Source organism: Vespula vulgaris, chromosome 1, assembly GCF_905475345.1.
Source record: "Vespula vulgaris chromosome 1, iyVesVulg1.1, whole genome shotgun sequence".
Taxonomy (NCBI): Eukaryota; Metazoa; Arthropoda; class Insecta; order Hymenoptera; family Vespidae; genus Vespula; species Vespula vulgaris.
Window position 1 is genome coordinate 5,398,313 of NC_066586.1, and position 25,087 is coordinate 5,423,399.

Below are 25,087 nucleotides of genomic sequence, written 5' to 3' on the forward strand. Positions count from 1 at the left end.
AGAGTCGAAAGGCGGATATCTCTCACTCTTTTTTATCCCTTCTTTTTCGATAATAAAATTCGATTTTACGACGTTTTCACGGTGTATCTCTTTCTCTCTTTTTCGAGAGAGAGAGAGAGAAAGAGAAGAGATCGATAATTACGTGGAATCGTAATTATCGAAAAACAAGACGAGAGTTATCTTCCCACACGAACGACGAGTACGTCGTCGAAGACGAGACACACGACGTCAACGACGACGACGACGACGACGAAGACGTCAACGAAGACGGTTTCACTGCATTCAGGTCATCGTTGGTTGACCAGCCCACGTGAAAATATTCCGCGTGTGCGTTTCTCTCTCTCTCTCTCTCTCTTTCTCCCTCGTCCCGCACACAGTCTTTCTCTTTCCTTACAAGCGCGTCCTGTTTTGTCCATTCGGCCTACGAAGAGATCGGAAAGTTGCCGTAACGAATCGACGTCGAACGTGCGTCTCTCGACGAACAAAGGGTCGAAAATGCCGTTAGAAACTCGCGCCGTTGAAGATGTCGAAGTTCGACGTTCTGAATCCTCGTAAACCTAGTTCTAGAACCTCTACGGAATTCTTATTGAATCGCTCGAACGACGAGAGAAAAAACATATGCAGAAAAAGGAGAGAGAAAAAAAGAAAAAGAAAAAAAAAGAAAGAAAGAAAGAAAAAATATTCGTACGAAATAAAATTTAAACGAGGAAGTCATCGATTCGATTGCTATTATGCATCTCTTATAATCGAATCGCTCGATCACGAAGTAGAGAAAGAAAGAGAAAGAGAGAGAGAAGCCATGTCCCGTGAAACGAGGACACCACCTCCCGACGTCTTAAATGGGAACGTAAAAGTCTGTATACACGCTAGTGCTTTACGAAGGAGGAAACGACAACTACGACGACAACGACGATAACGACGACAACGATGACGATGACGGTGACGATGACGATGATGGTTAGGCGAACTTGCGCGTTCTCGTATCCGCTCTGAACTGAAACCACTTCTTTCGTCTCTCTCTAAAACTCTGTAGTCTGTTCGTTCCTCGTTTCCGATCCACTTTCGGTACTTTCCTTTAACGCGTTCTTTAAACTTGCGTTCGCAATTTATTTGTTTAATATTTACCTATTAGAAATATCGTTGACGAAGGAGCTTACGAAAAATCGTTTCTCATTGAAATGATAAAGTTGTTTTCGATTTCGAAAGTTTATCTATTTTACGAGAAATATGTTTCATTTAAAAATCAACAAGTAAAATGTATATACAATAAATACTGCACGTGAATTCTTCAATCGATATACGTGATCGTCTCATCGCTATATCTTTTCTCTAATTACGTAACGAAAAGAAAAGAAAGGAAAACAAGAAAGGAAGAGATTATGAAATCGAGCGATAATGTCAGAATGATGACCACAAAAATTCGCAAATGCAACCGATTCGTATCCTATTAACAGCTAGCTTGCCGTTATTCTCCTGTCCGCGAGACTCCTTAACGACGTCTTTAAAGCAATCGTAGCGAGAAAATGATATCCATGAAAGCTTGCATAAGAATATTACGAGGATTACGAAAGGATAAGGATCGTCGTGAAATTTTAATGGCTACGACAAAACAAACATTGGTTTCTAGTTTTGATCGTTTCAAGTAATCTATCTAAGATACATATATCGACAAAATTTGCTTTAATTAATTCAAATTCGTAATACAAGAATAGAAAGGAAAGGAGTTCACGAAAATTTCGGAGAGAGAAAAAGAAAGATCTTTCTTCTCGTTTAAAAAATTGAAAAAATGGCTTGTCGAAAAGATGACACGTCTCAATGAAGTTAATGAAAATTTGAGAGAAAATAAGAGAGAGAGAGAGAGAAAGAGAGAGAGGATGGGTAGGGAGAACTTTTATCTCATTTAAAAAATATAAAGATGACAAAGATGAGGTTTCAACGAAGTTAACGAAAATTTGAGAGAGAATGAGAGAGATAGAGATAAAGAGAGATAAAGAGAGAGAGAGAGAGATCTTTTCTCCCGTTTGAAAAATATAAGCTCGTCGAAAGGATGGCACGTCTCTCGGCGGAGCCTCTTGCAGCCCCAGCAATAAAGGAAGAGGGTAATAAATCGAGCGGAATAACCGGGCACACCTGTGCCACGCGCGCTCTATAGGCACATACAACACCATGGACTGTCTCTCTCTCTCTCTCTCTCTCTCACCATGCTCGAACGTATTATACTGGCCGTAAGCGAGCAACGTAAAAGTGTCTTAGGCACGGCCACCGGCGAGCTACTACCTCTATTGCCTCGGTACCTTTGCAAAACGATATTTTACTGCGTTTCACGGCTTGAGCCTGGCCGATTTCAAAGAAAAGCAAGAGAATAGGGGAGCGAGCGAAAGAGAAAGAGAGAGAGAGAGAGAGAGAGAGAGAAATCGCGAGTTCTTTACACCCACCCGTCCAAGCTGCTCCGCCTCTCGAACGCGTTCCTGCTATATCCTGCCTCCTTTTACATTGTAATTCCTAGAGATATTAATGGCCGGTACTCTCTTGCCACGGAGTTTCGACAAAAAGTAGAGCTCGGTGATATAACACGCTCGGCTTTCACGAGTTCTTTCTCCTTTTAGCGATCTCGAAATGTCCAACGGGGAGGATTTTTTCATTTCTTTAATTATTATTATTATTATTATTATTATTATTATTATTATTATTATTATTAAATGCAATAAGTTTAGTTGTACATTATACTATCTATCTCTTTCTATCTCTCGTCCAATCAAGCAATCGCGTGCAAATATTAAAATGGTTCGCATAAGAGATAGGAACGCATCGAGATTAGAAGCCGGTGCGTGCGTGCGCGTTTTGCACGCGATCGCACGTGGAGAACACGCACTCACGCACGCACGCACTCACGCATACGAACTTACTCATGTGTGTATATATATACACACACACATATATATGTACACATATATACATACACAGGTATTATACACCGAGGCGTTAGAATAAGTCAGCTGTTCCTCCTCGCGGTAAAGAATGTGCGTGTCGAGGGGAACGAATTCTCGAGTTTCAGCTGACGAGCAAGCGTTCGTGTTGCTAAGCACGAAAAGACCCAACGGCAACGACAACGAATAATAACGTGAGACCCTCTTTTCTTTTTCTTTCTTTTTCTCTCTCTCTCTCTCTTTCTCTGTTTCTTTTTCTTTTTCCTTATCTGCTACGTATCCTTCTTTATTCGGCGACCAAAAAAAGGGGGGGGCCTTCGAGCGTACACGAAATAATTCAAAGGTAAAATTATTCAGTGTCGATAACAACGCACACTGCGTTTCGTTCTTCATTCACAACGTAAATAAGTACAGTGTTACGATCCAAGATGGATCCAAGACAGAAAGATGTTAAGACAGCGAGAAGAGAAAGGGATGAGAAGAAGAAGAAGGAGGAGTCCGACAAACGGTTAACCGAATTAAAGGCAAAATTTACACTCGAGCGAGTCGAATTTTCTGCTCGGTCAATTCCACGGGAGACGCGGATGTAATGATAAATAATAATACTGTATATAACATCATTATATTTATATCAAATCAAACGGTGAATGCGATGATCGAATTTGTAATTTGCTGTATTTCTCTAGAGAACTTCGAAGAACGAAGAATAATTTTTTCTCCTTCTTCTTCCTCTAATTCGTTTAACCTAGATAAAGATTGATTAAATCGAGCAGAAAAATGTATTCGAGTAAATACCTTAATCTTTTTTTTTTTTTTTATAAGAATCGCTTGAAGAGGTCAATCCGATTCGATGCATTTTTCGTTGCAAAATGCAATCACTTTATTGTATCGTTGAAAGAAAAAAGAGAAAAACAGAAAAAAAGAGAGAGTAAAGGAAAACTTCCTTAAGCGAGCAATAAGTTTATGCGCATTCGATAACTTTCCTATGTGGTTTCCGGAATGTTTAATTACTTTTCGCGGGTGTGCATCGAAGCACGAGGTGCGTCGCGTGCTGCAACGACCGGATAAGGGAACGCGTTTTAATTGCCGCATTGATGATGGCGCAAAACTTTCTCGTTCTCTGACGTCACATGCGATATAACAACGCAAGGAACCAACGATTATCGAATGCGTTTCCAGAATCGGTACGCGATCGTTCCCGTCCCTTGTAAGGGTAAATGCTTTTTATTTTATATACTATATAGTATATGTGTGTGTGTGTGTGTATGTATCTCCTTTATCTTTCACGAAGTTACACGCTCGTTCCACATATTTTGTAGGCCACGTTCTCACACACTTGGCTACTCCTTCTCTCTCTCTCTCTCTCTCTCTCTCTCTCTCTCTATTTACAAATTTTCGCAATTGCGAGCTGGTCCTCGTCGAGAGATCGTACGTACTCACGTTTTTGTCGATATAATCGATCGAAAAAGAAACTCAATAGAGGAGAAAAAAAATAACAACACAGTATCGATACCGATCGACCATGCTTTTTTTTAATCACGAAAGTGAGAAACGATCGATTCGGTCTCCCTCTTTCTTTCTTTTTCTTTATTTCCCTGTTTTTCTAATTTACTTACGATCTCGACGATCATCCACTTAAATATAATTAACGACGTAATCGTGGTTTTGTAAGCGCGTCTTATAGGATTTTATATGTAACTATATACGTACACAAGGCGATCGCTTTTTCTCGAATCACTGCATGAACCAGATGGATTTATAGATCGATCGATCTGACACACACACACACACACATCCATTCATATATACACACATGCACAAATAAAAGAAAAGATGAACAAGATATTAAACTAATATAGAGAGATGAACATTCGATGAAATCTTATGTATTTTGCATGTAAGTACATAAATACGTACGTAATAATACTTTGTCGATCAAACGAGAGAGATATAAATAATCCACGAACGTGTACTCGCACAAAAAAATGGAGAAAACAAAAAGGAAAAAAAAAAAAAACAGAAAAAAGAGAAAGAAAAAAAAAGAAAGAAGGAAGGAACGAACACAACAACAATGCGAATCGATCGTACTCCGGTCGAACGGAATTATTATCGAACGACCGGAGAACCGGATTGCCCTTTGACATCGTGGATCGACCCGATGGAGTAGCCGACGAGAGCGAGGAAACGATCGTCGATCGCAAAACGTTCGCCGTCGATTGACCCGCATTACGTTACGAGGGCTTCACAGCTGGGTCCTGCCGTCTGTTTACCGGCTGTACGCGGCCTCGAATCTGGAACGCGGAGGAAAAGGGAGAGAAAGAAAGAGAGAGAGAGAGAAAGATAAAGCGAAGGGTGGGAGAGAAGTTGGGGGAGAAGGTAAGGCAATACCATGCTGTTGCCATCGAATCTTTACCAACTCGTTCCTCTATCTCTCTAAGAGATAGAGAATGAAAGAAAAAAAAAAAAAAGAAAAGGACAAGAAAAAAGGACGTTGCATCATTTTTAACGATTGCTACTTCCAACCGAGTTTATAATCGAGTATAAAAACTTTGTATCAAAATGTTATAAAGGGGGAAAAAAAGAGAGAAGAAAAGAAAAAGAAAGGAAAATTTTGATAAATTAATGAAGAATTAGTGAAATTTTTGTGAGATAGATAAGACTTAGATATTCGGATAGAGATAGAGAAAGAGTGAGAAAGAGAGAGGTGATAGTAGAAGCGCTTGTCCTTGAGATTCCATCGAGGCGTGGGTGCACTTCGTTTTCTACCTTATTCTTATTCTTCGAGATTCAACTCGAAGGAAGAAACGATCCGGAGGCAAAGCGCAAGTTCATAGTAGCGAGTAAGTAAGTACGTTTTGCAAAACGCTGGCCGCAGTCGTCGTTGCTACGACCGGATCGAGGCACGCGTTCGCTGGACCATAACCTCGTTTTTATCCTGAACGCGATACGGCTCTCTCGCGAGAGAGCATCTCGCCGCACTCTCTTAGCGATCTCACGGACCGATATGGCTTTACGGAACCTCCCTTCCACCCTCCTATTCTTCCCTTTCTTTTCTCGACTCTCGTTTGCGTGCAATGAAAAAGAAAAAAAAGAAAAAAAAATTTACAGAAGGGGTCGATATTATAGCTACGTGTACGTACATATATGTATGTAGACAGGACTACTTACGTAAATATACATCTATATGTACATACATAGATGTCCCTAGCATACATACATAAATCGTCATGCTAAAAATATTAAGAAACAAAGAGACCCTCGTTCGTACGAGTAAGACAAAGAAAAAATAAATAAATAAATAAATAAATAAAAAAGATAGAGAAAGAGAAGAAGATGAAGAAGAAAAAAATATATTTCGTATCGACGTTGCATTCCCATTCCGATAGAAATCGTTCGCCACCGTAGAAAAGTAAAAAGTGCCCGATAATGGCGCGGTATCATCGTCGATACGCGCGGGTATTAACTCGCGCGGCTCGTTTCGAGTAATGGCCGTAAGAAGAATCGTAGAGAGACTGACTCGTGGTAGAGGACTCGTCGGATAATTCAAGTGCGATGCGCGTTCTTACGAATCGTCGACTGAGGGGAAAGAGATAGTATAGGAGGGAAGGAAGGGGTGGTGGGATGAGGCGGGGGATAGGGTTGGTAAGAAAAGATACGACCTTGACGTATCTTCTCGTTCCGTTTTCGATCGACTCTTTCTCCTTCTCTCCCCCTCTATCTCTCTTTTTCTTTCTTTTTCGTTCGCTCGCTCGCTCGCGCGCGCGTTCGTTGGCTCGCTCGTGCTTGCAATTTCTTGCCGATCACGGCTCTGTACCGGCACGATTAAGTCGTACGCATTCGTACAGAACATTGTTGCGAACCCTGTTACCAGGCGTCCACATCGCAAAAGGGAGATAGATAGATAGCCGACGACCATAATCGGCTCTCGTAATTGCATCCGCTCCTTCCTCTCTCTACTACTCCTCCTCCTCCTCTCTCTCTTTTTCCCTTGCTCTCTCCGTCTTTCATCTCCGAGGCAAAACTACGCGATATCACCGCTGGCGAACGTTCGACGTCGAGTTCGATCGAATCGAGTTTCCTCGCGAAAATCTTACGACAACTCGTTTGCCTCGCGAACCGACGCTCGAACCATATTGATCGAACGATCTATGCTCGTAGCTCGCACGCCTCTCCCTTCTCCTCCTCCCCCTCCCACTCACTCTCTATCTCTTTCTCTCTTAGTTTTATCATTTCTTACCTCGACGATACCACTGATTTCGCCTTGTTCTATAAAAACGAGAAAATTGTACCGATTGTGGAATAGAATAATGGGTGATGTCCTTAGAGGAAAATTCAAATGACGCCAACTACGTAGTTATCTAATATGAAATATTATATATACAACGGGTATAAATAATTTCACGTTCGTGTAACCTCGAAGTTTCGTAAGAAAGTAAAAAAGAAAAGAAAAAAGAGAAAAAGAAAAAGGAAAAGATTGAGACAAAGTAAACGAAAGTAAGAGAAGTAGAATGTGTGCGTGTGTATGTGTGGAAATGAAAGCCGTACGTCGAGAGCCAGCTTACGTCCTTCTCCGCTCTTTAACATACTACACGGTATTAAGGGTGGACACGACTTACGTCACGCTAGAAAATGCGGGCAAGGTTGTTCCTTTTCCCAAGGCGCGTATACGCCAGAATGAATACGCGGAACCGCAACAACGATCGAACCGATACCACCGAGTGTTATCGAATAAGTAGAACGACCGGACGAGAGAAGCACGTTAACTTCATTTTCAATGTTTTCTCAACCTCTCAAGAAGAACAAATTCGCTTATACTATTTGATTTCTCCGTAATAAAGAAGTCTACTAAATGGGAAATTATAGTTTACCTGGTCGATAAATAGACACGTTAAAATCGTTCGCGATATTTAAATATTACAATTTAACGAGCGAGAAAGAGATCGTTTCAAGATCCAGATTTGAACGGACTGAATATATCGTTATCGATCAAGAATACTGGTTTTCCACGATCAAGTCCGGAATCATTCTGTTTCTGAATACGAGGTAGTAGGATTTTAATATCTGAAAAAAAAAAAAGAAAAAACAGAGAGAAAGAGAGAATTTCGCGTAAGATTTCAATTATACTTAGATACGCGACAAGTAATAACTAAGTGCATCCTGAAATCGTTTGAAACGAAGTGCATATGACGATAAGAGTATTTATTTATTTATCCCGTATAGATCGTTCTAAGTATATATAAGCTAAGTAACTCGTAATCGAATTTTTTCTATTGAAATGTTTCGTTTGAAATTAAACAAGGAATATGAAAAATATCTGGAATTTTTTTTTCTTTTTTTGATGAAAGAGTGAATGAATCCTTTACGGACGTAGGACGTTCTTATGTATGCAATCTCGATGAAGACTCTTGAACAAAACGAAGTCGAGTCCACAAGTATCGGGTTTCAGTGTTTCTTTCGTTCGAAAAGAAATATCGCGCTCGATTCGTTTGCCTGGCTCGTTCGAGATGTCCGACCTTCACCCGACTACAGTCGCCATTATGCTCGTTACACACCGGTCGCGGTTGTAATTTACGGTTAACCGAACGGAAGCCGAAGGGGAGCGACCGCGTTGTAACGAGGTCGGCGAGTATAGGGTCTTAACGAAGAAACCACCTCGATTCTCTTACTTCCCCCTCCCCCTTCTTTCCCCTGTTCTCCCACTTCCTCTACCAATTCACCGACAAACTTCTTTTGCATCTCCTATATACGAGCTAAGGTACTTACGCGTCTGCAAATTTTAATTAATGACCTATTAAAGTTTTAACTTTTTCACCTTAATAATAAAATGTGTATTAAGAAAACGTCGTTCGACGTTTCAGAGTTATGTTCTAATCTGTCGGTATTAATTGGCCCGACGATTTATCTAGATCTGGCGAATGATTATCAAAAAGTTTCAATGATTGACGAGACGAAAATAAATTTCAACTTGATACGTTTTATTAACGAGATATCATCTTTGTTTTTTTTTTTTTTTTTTTTTTTTTTTTCGTTAGAAAACTTTGAGTCAAAGGAGAAAAAAGGAGGAAAAAAGAACGCGAAGAAAAAGGAAAAAAAGAAAAAGGAAAGGAAATAGAAACGAGTTAAAGGGAGAGAAAGAAGAACGAGACGAAGATAAAGGCGTGCGAGTTTCGAGAGGACGCGTGGGCGTCGAACAGGACCCGAGAAGTACGAGGCGCAATCTGATTTTCGAGGATACGAGAAGAAAAGTGCAGACTGCTCGGTAACACGGTTCCAAACCTGTTTTTCGTTCCGAACGCGTATACCGCGCCTTAGCGACTCGTTATCTTCGATCGCGAGAGCTCACTTCCTCGTTTTTACTTTTGCCAATGGGGAAACAGACCTTGCGAGTTGACTCGTTAATGTTTTTCAAGATCTCGAAGAAGGTACTCTTCTTCTATGCTACTCTTCGAAGAAAGAAAACAAATAGAAAGAAAAGGAAAGAAAAATAATATTCTTCTAGATTTCTCATGGAAGAGAAGGAGGGAAAAAAATAAGTAAAACAATCGTTCGCTTATAACCAAACGAAATTAAAAAATAAAAAAAAAATAAAATAAAAAAATAAAAAAAACACAATTATTCGTTAAGAACGGCCTTTCCTTTTCTATTCAGGTATAGAAAAGTACTGAAACACGTTCGAATCGTGACGACACAATGGCACGGAGTGATCTGGGCCAAAGGTGTCCTGCCGTCAAAGGATCGTGACCCATAGATCACAGCGTAATCGCGAACGATCCATTCGCCCTCCTCTCTTTCTCTCTCTTTCTCACTCACTCGTTTCTTAAAAGCATCGTGTCGTAATAACTTCCAACGACTGCACCTCGGTCCTCAGCTAGTTCGTCACGATCGATCTCGATCCATAGATCGTTTGAGCAGGATGTATTTCTCTATCGGGAAAGATCGTTCGACTTAATCACGAGAACCTACGAAATTTTTCGTTTTGTTTTATTACTCCAAATCTTTCGACATTCGAAAGGAATAAACTGTAGGGTTCGGTGGCTAATTGGTGATCAATTTGATCGCCGAAGAAAAAGGGAATTCTCTCTCTCTTTTTTTTTTTTTTTGGAGGAATTCGATCCAGGTGTGCGGTTATCTAGCTGCTAGAGAATGTACATAGGAAGGAAAAGGCAAGAAGAAGAAGAAGAAGAAGAAGAAGAAGTAGAAGAAGAAGTAAAAGTAAAAGAAGAAGAAAAAGGATCGAGACGACCTTGAGAGAAGGAAGGCAAGAGCGTTCGTCTTTCTAGCCTTGCTCGAATACCACCCTCGTATTTTCTCACCCGTGAAGATATCCAAGGGAGCATACCGACACACCGTCTATCTTCTTCTTCTTCTTCTTCTTCTTCTTTCTTCTCCTCCTCTCTCTCAATTATTTATTTATTTATTTTTTTTTCAAGAAAACATTCTCCTTTTTTCTTTCTCTCTCTCTATTTCTCTCTCTCTCTCTCACTCTACTGTAATTCAAGGGAGAAAGAGAGAAAGAGAGAGAAAGATCGCACGAGCAAACGGCGTTCCGATCGAACGAGCCGATAAGTATAATTAAGGCGACGGAAAGTCGAAGAGAGGCACCGACTCCATTGCCTTCGAGAAGGGCTAAGACTCTGACTTATACCGTCTGGCCGTTATCGTTGATGATCGACATCATCTAAGGGTTGTTAATAAGATGTCGTTTCGTATTTTCCTGTCGATTTACTTTCTTCAAATATTAACGTTAAGGGGTATCGTTTAAATCGTATAATAAGAAGAAATATTCCGGATTATTACTCTAGATACTCCGAGAGAATTTTTCAAGCTTGAAAAATGTTACTGTCGTTCGTAAGGTAAGAGATGGTCCTTTTTCGAAGTGAAAAAGCTGTGTGTGACGGTGATGGAATTCGAAGGGGCTAGAGTTCGCAGAAGGGCCAAGGGTATTTCGAAAACGTACATCCTCCTCTTTGAAAGAGGAGCAGCATTGTTATGTTAAGCGAAAAAGACGGTTTAGCCTGGAAAGGACAAGGAGAAAGACGAGAAGATGGAGGAGAAGCAGAAGGCGCAGTCTGAAGAAGAGGAGAGAGAGAGAGAGAGAGAGATGTATATGCGAGGAGAGAGGAACAGCTGTTCGTTCCTGGCTCGGCAGCTGCATCCCGTGGCACGTTCCGCCCGCCAAACTGAGAAGAAGAAGAAGAAGAAGAAGAAGAAGAAGAAGAAGAAGAAGAAGTAGAAGAAGAAGAAGACTGCCAAAGACGACCTTCGCGACGATGAGGAGGAGGACGAAGAAGAGAAGATACTCGATCTCGGACGAGGAATCGAAGCGTGACCCATACACAAGCAAGGAAGAGTCGCAAGAAGATGGTTGTTGCAATGAGATTGGATCAGCAATTCGTCCGTACAAAAATTCTCCACGAAATAATCCTAACAATTCGGAAAATTCTGACAGAAATCGTCTCTTAAATTCGATGATCTTTACGATCTTACAGATATCTTACAACTATATAATTGTATAATATTATCTTTTTTTCGATGATACAATCAATATATACACACACACGAAGAGGAATATCTTTGAAAAGAAGATATTCTCTATGATCACTTTTTTTAATTAACGCGATTAATCTTTCCACGACTATTGGCAATTTCCTCTCGCTCCATTTTCACATTCAATATTCAATTAGAATTAATTAATACAATTTGAAAAAGTATTTCTGAAATATTTCCTTAACCGACTGTATCTGAATCGAGTTCGATCTTAATTCCGAGTACCGGATACTTTCTCCGGTAAGTGAGATTCCGATTTACATGAAATAGAGGCAACGAAGTGAAACGTACGTTCGGTCTCGAGACACGTGTCGCGAGTACCGTGAAGATTCGTAGATGTTGGAATGAGAGAAAAAGAGAGAGAAAGAAAGAGAGAGAGAGAGAGAGAGAGCATAACTCGGTGTTTCTTCCTTCCTCGACGGAAGGTCATTGTCGAGCGGATCGCGACACAAGGCCCGAGCAAGTAGGCAGGAGGAGAAGCCGAGCTCCGGCGCACTAATTGCGAGCACCGTTACCGTTACTTTCCGGACGGCATGCCTGTTTCTGTCGCATTAACTCGTCCGGTCCATCCAGAGCGGCGTTCGCATAGTCGTCTTAGTCCGAGAATCCGTAGGATAGCGGATTTTCATTCCGTTCATCTCGACGAACGGATGCCATTCTCTCTACAGAACTTTTTCCTTGGATTTTTCTTTACATCTTAAAATAAACTCCGTAGAGAATGGCTCCTTAGGGAGTAGTACCCTTGAAAAACGTTCCAGTTTAAAAATACATATTCCGTTCGTTCAAACTTAGAGGTCGGAACTTTAAAAAAATTAAAAAAGAAAAGAAAAAAAGAAATGTTCGAACGATGAAAGAGGACAGAACGTATTCAGTACACGAGGAGTCCCATACGAATCATCGGGAACACACGGCGTACACGTGCGTCATAGTATTTATTGCTTCCGTTTCGAAACAGGTGATAATAAAAGTGTAGCTTTACTGCGTACGAATATCGATTTAGTTTCTGTCACGTCTGTTTCTTTTATTTTCTTCTCTTTCTACCGTTTATTATGTACGTACAACTGACTACTTTCGAGATTACGTTAACGGTAAAGGGTCAATGAACTTTTTCGAAGCTCTTCGATTGGCTGATAAAACAATTACCGATACGATGAATCAACGGAGACAGACGTTAATATTTAAAATTCTAAAGCTCCTCTTTCGCTCGATCGCCAATCGAGGGTTGAAATATCGCGATGAATTTGATATAAACGACGACGATAATTTTAGAACGAACGAAATATATTTTTTCTCTCGGAATTATCCGGTATACGATACAATTGCTTTTTAAATAATTAAAATAAAATCTCGTCCTCCTCCTGGAGTTTTCTACAAAATGTATCACATTAATTCCTCGAAATAGTTTACTCGACTGCGTAAAGATAAAACGAAGGAAGGAAGGAAGGAAGGCACGCTAACACTAAGACGCGATACTTCGGACGAACGCACGGCAGACTCGTTTATCGAGGTCAGGAACCAAGAGAGGAGTCTCGGAGTCGAGATTCGAGAAACGCAGTGTGACCCGGTGACGGAACGCGCTTGAGAAGCGGTTGGGATGCGACTGGGATGCACCGGCGCCTCGAATACACCCCCCTTCCTTTCCCTTCCTTTCCTCGACAGTATGTATCGCTGTTTTTCTCTGTCTATTTCTCTCTTTCTCTCTTTCTTTCTTCGAAGTAGCAAGACGGTGGCAGAAACGACGAAGCGAACGACTCGAGAACGACTTTGCTTCGTGAGACGTTCGCTTATCGGGGTCATCGAGCTCCTCTTTTCTCTCGCGAGTTCGACGAAGAGAATCACGAAGGATAGTCTCGACCATATCTCTCTCTCTCTCTTTCTCTCTTCCTCTCGATAACCTCTTCCCGCTTAGCGTAGCTCGTAAAGCGTATTGTTTCGAAGGGAGTCTTTCTCTGTCTCTTTCTCTCTCTCACACTCAGCCAGATATCGTCCCTTACAGCCGGTATATCTTTCGAGGTAAGCTCGTCCTTTTGTACCTTAGCTCGTGCCTTAGGTAAAAGAGAGAAAGAGAAAAAGAAAAGAGAGAGAAAGAGAGAGAAGAAAAGCTTGCAACGTATCTACCTATAAGGGTATAAATATCGAGTGGCAAGTGCATAGCGGACGGTTTCTGCATACTCCGCCCGGCCACAGGCTATTTTCAACCCACGCTCAACCCTCTCCTCCACCTTCTCTTCTTCTGCTGCTGCTGCTGCTTCTTCTTCTTCTTCTTCTTCTTCCTTCTCTATTCTCCTCTCACTCAGATCCATTCTCCGTCTTTTTCTTCCGCGCTATTCTCCGAGACGCGACGACCCAACACCGTAAAGCTCGAATCCGCGTCTCTCTCTCTCTCTCTCCCTCTTTCTCTGTTGGACCGAGCAAGACCGCTCGGATAGATTTATTTCTCTCGGTCGTCTCTTGCGTAACAGCATCAACCGTAAAACGAGAAAGAGAAGTACTCTATGATTTGCGATTATGAAGTCGCGGAATAGAGTAAAGCTATAGTAAAAGAAAAACGTGAGTATCCTTAAGTTTTCTTGCTACTTGCAATAAGACGTACCCCACGTGTACGCGGTCGCCAGATGTTACCGTTCGATGATTTGACCGATGCAATAGTACGACCGTTCGTTCGTTTGTTCCTTCTTTCGTTCGTTCTTTATTTCATTCGTTTGTTCGTCCCGTTAGAATATTACCTATAAACCCAATAAACTATGAGAGAGATGTATCGGTGGCCATCCGTGTCAACGATATCCTTCCTCCTCTCGTATAATTCATATTCTAGGTTAATCTCGATTGTCGAGAATCTTTCGAGACTCGCGATAGAACATTGGAAGATCTTGTGCTTCGAACATCATTGGCTATTTCCCATCTCTATCATCAACGAGATTCCGTTAAGACGTAGGTATATAAGATTACTTTCTCCCCCTCCTCCTTCTCCTCCTCCTCCATCTTCACTTCCACCATTCCGCTTCACTCCACTCCACTCCATTTCCACTTCTCTTCCTACCTCGTTTAGATAGATAAAATAGTTTCACAACGATGAGAAATTTTGTAATGACTCACCTTCGTAACATTCAACGCGACGACGAAGTTTAACGTCTAACATCGTATTACCTTCGAAACAAATTTCACGTCTACATTCCGCACGGATGATTTTCTTATATCGGAGAAAGAACGAGACGATGCAACAAGGCGAGTATCTTTGTATGTGTTATACATACATATACACATCATACATCGACGATGACGACGACGAGACGACGTTGTTGTTGTTGTTGTTGTTGTTGTTGTTGTATCGTACGTCATCATAATTCAGAAACATCCTCGCGGAATAACGCGTCGATCGTAGAATTCATAAAGATCTTTGCGAGAGTACGGTTTCTTCTCTTTCTATCTCTATCTCTATTTTATCGATATTTATCTCTCTTTCTTTCTTTCTTCTGTCTCCTCTTTCTTCTTCTTTTTTCTTTTTAAAGTGAAAAGACGACGCGCTTGGAGAACGGTAAAGAGCTTCGTGAAGATCGCCCCGTGATGTTCCGCTCCGGAATAGCGCGTGTCTACCGTGACACCCTCGCGCGCGGTTAGGTTAATGAATAAATCATGCGAGTGTATCTCGCAAGACACAAACTTAAGACGATGGTGGCTACAGAACCATTCTCCTTTTTCTTTATCACACGTACACAAAAGACATAGACAGACAGAGAGAAAGAGAGAGAGAGAGAAACATATAAACACAGAGATTATTTTTATTAATTAGTTAGTATTATCGATGAATAAAAGTTCCATAGAATATCTATCTATTATATATTCTGTTACATAAAAAAAAAATGTAAATAAATACCCAAGTATTTTAATGGATAGGCAACGTACAGTACATGAAAAATAAAATGGCTCCTGAGATCTTATTTATTCGTAATAAGAAATTTTCCTCTACTTCGAACGCGATAACGTAGAATTGTTCTGAGAATAATCTTAAAGTAGGTACTATTCTATCGAGAGAGAGTGTGCGAGAGAGAGAGAGAGATAACGAGACGATAAAGATCGACGTGAATTTATGCGGGTATTGTAGAATATAGTACAAGATCTCTCTCGTAAAGAGTTCGTAAAATAATTTTCTTATTTCGTTTTTCTAACAATATGGAGAGTCAATAGTCTCGGAGGAGGACGTAAGGAAAGAGAGAGATTCGTCGCATCGTCGCTCATTTGCAAAGGAGAGATCGTAGAGACAGAAAGAGAAAGAGATAGAGAGAAGAGGGCGAAGAAAAGGAATCGAAAACGCAAATAACGATCGTTCGAAGATCCAAAGGAAGTCTGCAAAGGCAAAACTCGGCCAATAAAGATCATTCCATGAACGTTTCATGAACGGAGGCACAGGTATCGATTTCACAGGCAACAGACCACTTAATTGGTGGCCACGGAACGCGGGCTTCGGTTTATTTACATTTCGCGAGAATAACGTAGCGTAGTACGATATAGCCATAATATTTATGCCAGAGACCCCTTTTCTTACGGACGTTTATGGCGTCGCTCTGACGATTCGAGTCTCAAGATCGAGCAGCTATAGTGAAATGCCTCTCAAGACCACTCCTTATCTCTAGTTTATTGTACGTGCTTCGATACTCGCTCTTTCTCTTTCTCTCTTCTTCTCTCTTGGCGTGCGACTACTAAAAAAAGATAACCTCGATGAAAATCGAACGTTCGAGTTTGCGACTCGAAAGACTCTCTTACTTGAGTTTCTCGACTCGACGACCTTGAGTTAATTAATCTCACGAATAATTCATCGGGGAAATTCTATACAATACAACGATGGAAACAAAGAAAGTTCGTCGATTTAAATGCTAAACTCGTAGGATCAAGGATTATGATACGATATCTTTCAATGTTATAGGGGCATCTGCGAATCTACGTACATGGTGTCTAACTGTGACCGTCTATACCCGAATATAATGACTTTTTCTTTTATTTTACCTATCTACTTATTTCCCTTCTTCTCACCTCTTCTTTCTCTTTCTCCCTCCATTTTACATAAACGCTTGCGAGCACTAATAAGAAGGCTAAGTCTTCCGGTAAAAGTTTCTAAGAGACGAACCCAAGTGGTCGGTGGTGCAAACGTTATTACACGATACTTTTCTTCCATACGTTCCGTTCTGAACGTTCATGATTGACGGCAGCATAAATCTTTGTAATAATTAACGTCGTTGCGGAAGAACTCGGATGCGTCCGGTCGTTAAGCAAAATGCATTAACAATATATCTCATGTGGGTGAAGGTAGAAAAGTAATTATATATGCAGTCGCGGCATTTGAAATTGTACGAAGGACTTGTTGGCTTCCTTCTTCGTTAGTAGTACATAATTCAACTTTTCATAGAATCAACGCAAAACACGGCCATTATTTTATATATATATATATATATATATATATATACGTATATATATATATACATACATATATATCACGTCTAATCTATAATAAACCGATCTAATCTATAATCTAATCGCTTATCCAATATAACACCCGTATCCTACGTTATTTCAAGACTTTCTTAACATTTCAAGTCAAAAGTTTTGCGAAAGACTTACATTCTATGCGGATTAATTTAAAATATCTGTGTATTTGATATTTCGAACAAAAATCAGATTGTTTCTTATTTTCTTTTCTTTCTTCCTTTTCTTTTTGTGTCGAATATAACGACGAATGTCGCTTGGTGGTACTCATACATAAATACATATAACATTATCAATATATGTAGGTATAACATCACCGAGAGTCTCTTCCGGAGAGTTATGCAGATGCTTACTACAGGCAATCGTCGAACAAAAGGATCGCGAATGAAAATGGCACTCGAGCAAATCGAGGGTGAATGCGCGACTGGTCGTGACCGTAATACGGCCTTCTGAATTTTACGGAGTTAAAACGTTCGTAAGAATAATAATATCGTATAATTATCTATAACAATACCGAGAACGGTCCAAGTTTACGTTGTTTAAAGGACGCAAACAAATATTTTTTTACGTGCTCGAGATATATACGTAAGCAACTACATATCAGCACTTTTTTTTTATAATGCCCTCTCGCGATCGTATTTTCTTTGTCAGCAGCGTACGTACTTACGTACGTATGTATATTTATGTACCTCTCGACAATAACATTGCAAAAAGTCGAAAGCAAAATGAACTAAAATATTACACGATTGAAAATCATATTACAAAGCAAAATCCTCTACTGTATTATTCATCTTATAATACGTTAAATGCGCATTTCTTTTTAATACTCGTTTCGATCAAGCTGCAACGAGACGAGTCTGACAAAGTCACACTTTTCTAGCTTCTCTAATCTTGCATCCAAGTAACGTCGTCATCCATGACCTAGCCCCGACCGAGACCCTAATGACTTCGAAGCTATCTACGATTTCATCGATTTCGCAATCTAAGAGAAATAGAAAATTAAAACGAATGGTCAATTTTAACGTTTGTGCCACGAACGAGTAAGGCTGGTAGGGACCTTTCGAGAATACGTTCGAGATAAGCTTCTTTGTTCTTGTTTTCTTATTTCTCTTTCGTTTTTTGTGTCGGCGAACGTTGGACCGGAGGCGGAAAGGAGGTAAGAAGAAGGGTGGTAGGGAGAAACGGGAGAGGAAGAGAGAGAGAGAGAGAGAGAGAGAGAGAGAGAGAGAGAGAAAGAGGAAAAAAAAAGGTTGGAGGGCGTAGGTCGTAAAATAATATCGGCACGCAAAGGTCCGACCTCGATCTCACGGTAGGAACAAGTTTTCTCATCGTCGAATCCCAAAATGCCGATGGGTCGGTCCCAGGGAGGCTCTAATCAAACGGAATTATTCTTCGTGGTCGAGAAAACGATATTCGGAACGACTTTCGAAGGCGTTTCGACCAACGGAGAAATTACGTCACTCTTATTTTACGACACTTTCAATAATCCTTTCTACATAAAAGTTTCTCCTTTCCTTATTCGCAAAACGTTATGCGCTCAAAATATTAACCTGAAATAATTACACGCGTATATATATAAATACATATATACATATATGTGTGTGTGTGTAAGTACGTACGTACGTATATCATTCCTAATCGCGAATATCCTTTTTTCTCATTTCTACAAAACTAGTGATTATTTAAATATTAACAATACGAACGACTTTGATATCTTGTGAATGAACGAAGATCGCGATAATTTTCAGTCGAGTCTCTCGATTCGGAAAGAAGAGAAAAACAAGATTAATAAAAAAAAGAAAGAAAGAAAAAGAAAAGATCGTATATTATAAGATCGTTACGAAGCTGGAATTCAAAGATTCAGATAGTCTTGAAAAACCGGTTGAAGAAGTAAGAAACGAGAATATTTCCTCTGGTTTTCACTATTTTCGAGGACAAGGAAGAACGGTGTCGTGTACGACATGGAGGAAGAAGAAGACGAAGACGAAGAAGAAGAAGAAGAGTCTCGAATCGGTCGGTGTCGCTCACTTACCGTGCGAAAGGCTGTTCCTCGACTTCGTAGAGCTCCTCGAGGGTCTGCTTCGAGAGAAGCCTCTCCAGTCTCTCGGGCGTGGGAGCGAGGTGCCCCGGGATGCTGGTAGGTTCGAACAGGCCGTCCGCGGTCATGGCGCCGCGCGACTCCTAAGAATCTTTCCTCGTGTGTACGTTGCTACGTCGTCTAGAGATACGCGCGCGCGCGCGCGTTCCGGCGTGCGTGTACTTGCCGACGACGACAATATGTGCGTGTGTATCGTGTCGTTATTCGTGCGTGAAGTGTGCGTGCGTGTGTATATGTATGTATGTATGTGTGTATGTGTGGTATGTCTCTTCCGTGGCACAGAGAGTAAGTTACAAAAGGGACAAAATAAATCCGTCGACCTCGTGGCACGAGAAACGGAGCGTCTCGTGTTGGTCCGTCGTAGCCGAACCGGAAACAACGCACTTTCCTAAATAAACCGATCACAGTAAGCTATACGTTAGTACGTATAGATGTTTGTATATGTATACATATATATGTATATTTATACACACGTATACTTGTTTATCGGACGCGTGTTGACCTTAACTAGGAATTAATATCCGAGTGCACAAAAGAACGATAAAGCGAGATGGAGGAGAAATACGCGCTCCGTCACCACGTTTCTCACGAAGACCTTTTTTCGCGGCGTCAGCGTAACAAGGAACGAGGAGGCATCACGTCACTGTCGCGAAGAACGGATCTCGAACCAGGAGGAGGCATCTCTTTTCTTCTTCTTCTTCTTCTTCTTTTTCTTCTTCTTCTTCTTCTTCTTCTTCTTCTTCTGTTTTCTATACACCACCACCTGCTCTCCTTCTGTCTTCTTTTAATATAAGGTTTCCAAAGAACGGGAAGCGAGTAGTTAGTTTTCCTCGTAGATAACTTTCCTTCGTGATAAAACGAAGAAGGATAAGCGTGCTCGCAACGAGGGCGAGTCGCACACCGTATATCTTTCGTATTAGCCGAGGCACGCGCCTTACAGCCGTGCGAGCTTTCCAGCACGCAACCACCTCGCGCGACGGTCGAACGACGATTGAACGGCGAGCCGCCGAACGCCGACTCCCCACTCTTCCTTCTGCCGTGCGGTACGCCACCGGAGTGGGGGTTCAACGCTCGCCGGCGACACCGAACGTAACCGAAGTCTACCGAACATCAGCCGAACGTTTTCGCGCGAACTACGAACCCTCCCCGACTTCTCCTCCTTCTTCGAGACGCGCGTTCTCGTCTTCTTCTGTTGCTGCTTCTTCTTCTTCTTCTTCTTCTTCTTCTTCTTTTTTCTTCTCTTCTCTTCCTCTTCCTTCTCCTCTTACTTCACTCTTCTTCTTTCTCTTCTTATCGTGTCGTGCGATGACTCCGCGAATCGTTCCTTAACTTTTCTCTCGTTCTCCCTTCTTCTCGATTTCGACGTGACGAATTAACGCGATCTCTCCTAGGTATATATTTCTAGTTTATCTATTTTGCCAAGAGACGAGATTCTACGACTACGATCGATACTAGCGTCTCTTTAAAAGGCCGACCAGAATTCTCTTTAGTATTCACTGCTGTTTGCATTTCGTCGCAGCTGCCGACCGAGACGATTTTGATAAATAATTTCGTAGCTCGTTGTAACGACAACCTAGGGTCGTCTTGTAATTAGTTAGCCGAAAAATTGTTTTCTGGTCAAGCTGGTCGAATTGAAATCGTTCTTTTAAAAGAAGAAAATATTTTTATTCGGTCGAACACCGATGATTATTTCTGTTGAGAGAGAACACGAGATACGGTAGGACGCGACGGGATCTTGTCAACCACCTTGCATGATTATGGCGAGCCAGCATGAATAATGGAATGTATAATTTATAGGTTTCCAAGCGAAAGAGAAGCGGCAACGCGAAGAAAGAGAGGGACCAGAGTTAATCCTCTCTCTCTCTTCTTCTTCTTCTTCTTCTTCTTCTCCTCTCTTTGGTTATATGCAAGCGCTTATATTATCGATCTCCTAATAAGTCTGTGCAGCTTTCAATGCCAAGATAAATTAGGTAATATCGATAACGATAACCGTTGTCTTCTCTAGCTATGACGCAAATACATAAGCACGATAACGTAATAAACGGATTCAATAATAATTAGGATGCTTATATGTCGACGACCATGAGCGACTTCGCTTATCATTGTGTTTATCGTTATTCAGCACATATTTTAATGCTATTAAAAATACGGAGATACTTGCTTGCTTGCGTCTTACTTGCGATGAAGCTGTTGCTTGTATATATATATTTTTTTTTCTTTCTTTCTTTTTTAACTTTTTTTCTTTCTTTTTCTTTTTTATCTTTTTGTTAAATCGCTTCTCGCTGACGATCCTTTGTTTCGCGAAGAAGGATTCAACGTCTACGTTGACGTAAACGACGTCTATAAGTTGCAAAGTTTACGTATCACGGCTCGCATTGAGCGATAAGAAATGTTCGATTCGAAGTGTTGTCCCCGGTGCGTGTACATTCTAACAGATCGCAACGCGTGCGCGAACGGACGAATTACGAGGGACTTTACGTACTTGTGTCGTCTCTACGAGTTTGCTCGATATTTACGACGGAAAATAAGATTCCGTTGGCCGTACTCGAATCTTAATGATTCGAGGACGCGAATGAAAACGATAGGGAAACTGATATATACTAGGTATGTTATGTAGAGATATACATATATACGTATGTATATACACGTAGAAACACAAAGAGACGACGTTATTTTGGATCGATATTTTTGGCCTCGATCGCGGTCATCCGAAGGATCAAGGATGGTGTAGAAGAGAACGTCGACTTTTCATGAGTCTTCAGAATACTTCTAGCAGAGTTACGGGAGGTCAATTTAGATGGTTCGACGATTTATCGAAATATTATTGACCGAATGAACGTGCGTAGTTCTCTACGTGGGTGGCTCTCTTTGAAAATTATTTTTAGAAAGTGTAATAACCTGAGAATGAGAGAAATCAAAGGGGTATATATATATATATATATATATATATATATATATATAGAGAGAGAGAGAGAGAGAGAGAGAGAGAGAAAGATTTCATTGAAAATATTAATAATAATTCATACAACTTTACGGTACGAACGAGATTTGTATAACATAGAAAACAGTATCGCCAGGTGTCCCACGATGGTATCCGTGCGACACGAAGCAAGAAAGTTTCAACGAGCGAACGAAAAACGAAATAAGATATCATATTACTGTCTACTTAAGCAAACACGTTTTATATGTGACCCTCTAAAGAAGAAGAGCCACTTTGAAAGCTATCATTTCATTTTTTTTTCTTTTCGATCGATCGAACCTACGGTACTCCAATTAAAAGCTTTACATAGGACATCTGAAAAAATAAAAAGATCAATATCTCGTGTAATAACGTTATTCTACTTTCTACGGCGAATCTATACTATTATCATGGACGATGACGTTTTTCAAGTTAGTTTCTTGAACGACCTTCGCACAATACCGATAAGTTTAGTACTCGTGAGGCAATAAGGAACAAGCATGACGATAGTACAGGTGATTCATCGAGGCGAGTCTCTCACGTTGTACAACCAGTTCCCTCTCATCTCTCTCTCTCTCTTTCTCCTTTCTCTATCTCTACTATCTCCTTCTCTCTCTCTCTCTCTCTCTCTCTTTAGAATCGCAATCGTAATCGACGATACTCCGGCGTGTTTTGCCGGCGCGGATTATCGAGGCACGGCTAAATAAAACAGTGTTTCCTTCTTCGAGGCCGATTTCACGGATATTCGAGACCATTAATACACCCGGTTGGTAACATCTCGACTCCTGGCGATAATTAGCTCTACCCTGGAATTAACTCAGCTCGATACGCCGAAGGAAGGAAGCCGTTTCAGTACGTCGGTGAATCGCTCTACTCTAAGGACTACCATAGTCCTTCTCTATCTCTTTCTTTCTTTCTTTCTTTACATGGGAAACGATATTTCTAACAACGTTGCACGCGTCTACCGTAGATCTATCGAAAGAGTGAGAAAGATATATGTATATATATATATAATATGTATGTATGTATCAATATATGAGAAAGTACATTGATATCGTAGGTCTGTGACCTCTGCAAAACGAAGATGGACCCCCTTGGGATCGTTAAGTTCGTTGATTCCATGAATCGATTTAATACGCTCGTATAATTCGATTAAATATTTCCTATAAAGCCTTTAGAAAATGTTAATTACTCTATGTTACGCTCATTATGTTTATGTTTCGTTCACCGGATCGTGAAAACGATGTTTCCTATCTACCTATATACATATACACAACACACACGTTACATACACACGCAGATACGCATACAGTTTAATTTAACTTCAAAACGACAAAGCATCTCCAGTCCAGCTTGATTTCAGTTTGATTATACGACTTAAAGCAGACTTATTTTTAGCGTGGAAATGTTAACACGTAATTGTTTTATCTGAAGAACGGACTACGTCGAACATAGCTTTCGAATTACATCATTCGTTCAGCAGAAACATTTCTGCTTGGCGACACGATGTTCTTTCTTCTTTTACGCGTTACTTCGAGCAACTTCATTCGTAGAGAGAAGTTTATCCGGCTCATTAAGCTTATCCGGTAAACTGCACTTCGACGTAATGAAACAGATCGATCCGATAGTAAATCTGAACGATTCTTCGTACGATGTAAATACATACATACATACATACATAGATACACACACACATACGAACACATTTCGGAACTTTCGCGAGTACACTCGTATACGATCAGTCTTCCTTATAAATCAGTCGTCTGACAGTAATTTAAGATAATCCTAGCGTACTATATTTTACTGAAGAGACGTACTGAATCGGTATACCTTCCTCGCATGTGTTTAGAACACGACTAACTGCTACCACTACGTATATATCTATAATGTTACTGAGACGATTGTAATTGCTTCTAACCTGTATACGTTTAATAATACATATTTCTTTGAATTACCTTTACGTATGCTCACTTTTTATCATACATCCGTCCAGGTGGATTCAACTCGCATTAAAATCATTATATTAACTGTCCTCGACAACGACGGTCAAGACGATAATGATGATGATAATTATGACGACGACGACGACGACGACGACGACGACGTTGATGATGATGAAAATGATGATGACGATGATGAAAAAAAGTGTAAACTATTTGATCGAGAGAGTAGAGCACGAGAAGAAATTTCTCATTTATCGTTGTAGAAAAACGTCGAAATGTTGCATTGAAAAAGAAAAAAAGAAAGGAAGAAGAAGAGAGAAAAAAAGAAACAAGCGAATCAAAAAGCCACGTAAACGATATTTAATGCGAACTTATTTAAAACATTTGACTGATGAGGAATGATAAAAGCACGTTTCGCGATATAGAGACGATAAATTTAAAAACGTGGCTCGAGGAAAAGATACCACGAACGTTTGCATTTTACTTTTCCAAGAATACGTACTTACTTACACGGCCGTTATCATTATGGTAGAAGGATTCGTTTGTGAGACTCAAGAAGAGAGAGAGAGAGAGAGAGAGAGAGAGAGAGAGAGAGAGAGAGAGAGAGAGAGAGAGAGAGAGAGAGAGAGAATCAGTGGCACTCTTTCCAGACTTTCAGGTCCCAGAAAGGCGGAAGTAGTCGCGCGAAAAACGTTCTTTTATTTTCCACCGTCAAAGAACTCATTAGCCCTAATGGTGAGCCGAAGAGAAGAGGCTGGCTCTTCGTGCTCACGACTCTTCGTGCTGTTCTGCTCGATCCAGAGACAAAGAGGATCGCGAATCCTCTATTCCACTATTCCTTTTTCCTCTTTCTGCTTTACCATCATCTTTCCAATTTCACCGACACTAGAAATTCCTACGAAATAGTAGCCAGTCTCTTCTATTTTTCTTTTTCTTTCTTCCTTTCTTTCTTTTTCTATTCTTCTTCTTATTCTTAATATAGACCAACAAAGATCGGAAGAAATCAACGAGGAAAATAGCCAGAGACTATACTCGTCGTCTCTTATTTTTCAAAAATGAACGACGGCCTACATGGAAAGAGTTTTCTCGGAGGAATTCAAAGATAATAAGAAAAGAAGAAAGAAGAAAGAAAAAA

General features: G+C 40.6%; 1 protein-coding gene across 1 annotated transcript in view; it reads right to left on the minus strand.

The window, feature by feature from the left end:
- The window catches only part of LOC127064405 (serine/threonine-protein kinase 17B-like), a 78,806-nt gene extending 58,754 nt beyond the window's left edge, over positions 1-20,052 (minus strand). The window contains exon 1 of the mRNA XM_050995438.1: positions 18,985-20,052. Coding sequence (XP_050851395.1) covers positions 18,985-19,118 — 134 coding nt within the window. The 5' untranslated portion in view covers positions 19,119-20,052. The remainder of the gene's footprint in view (positions 1-18,984) is intronic.
- Positions 20,053-25,087: the final 5,035 nt, after the last annotated feature.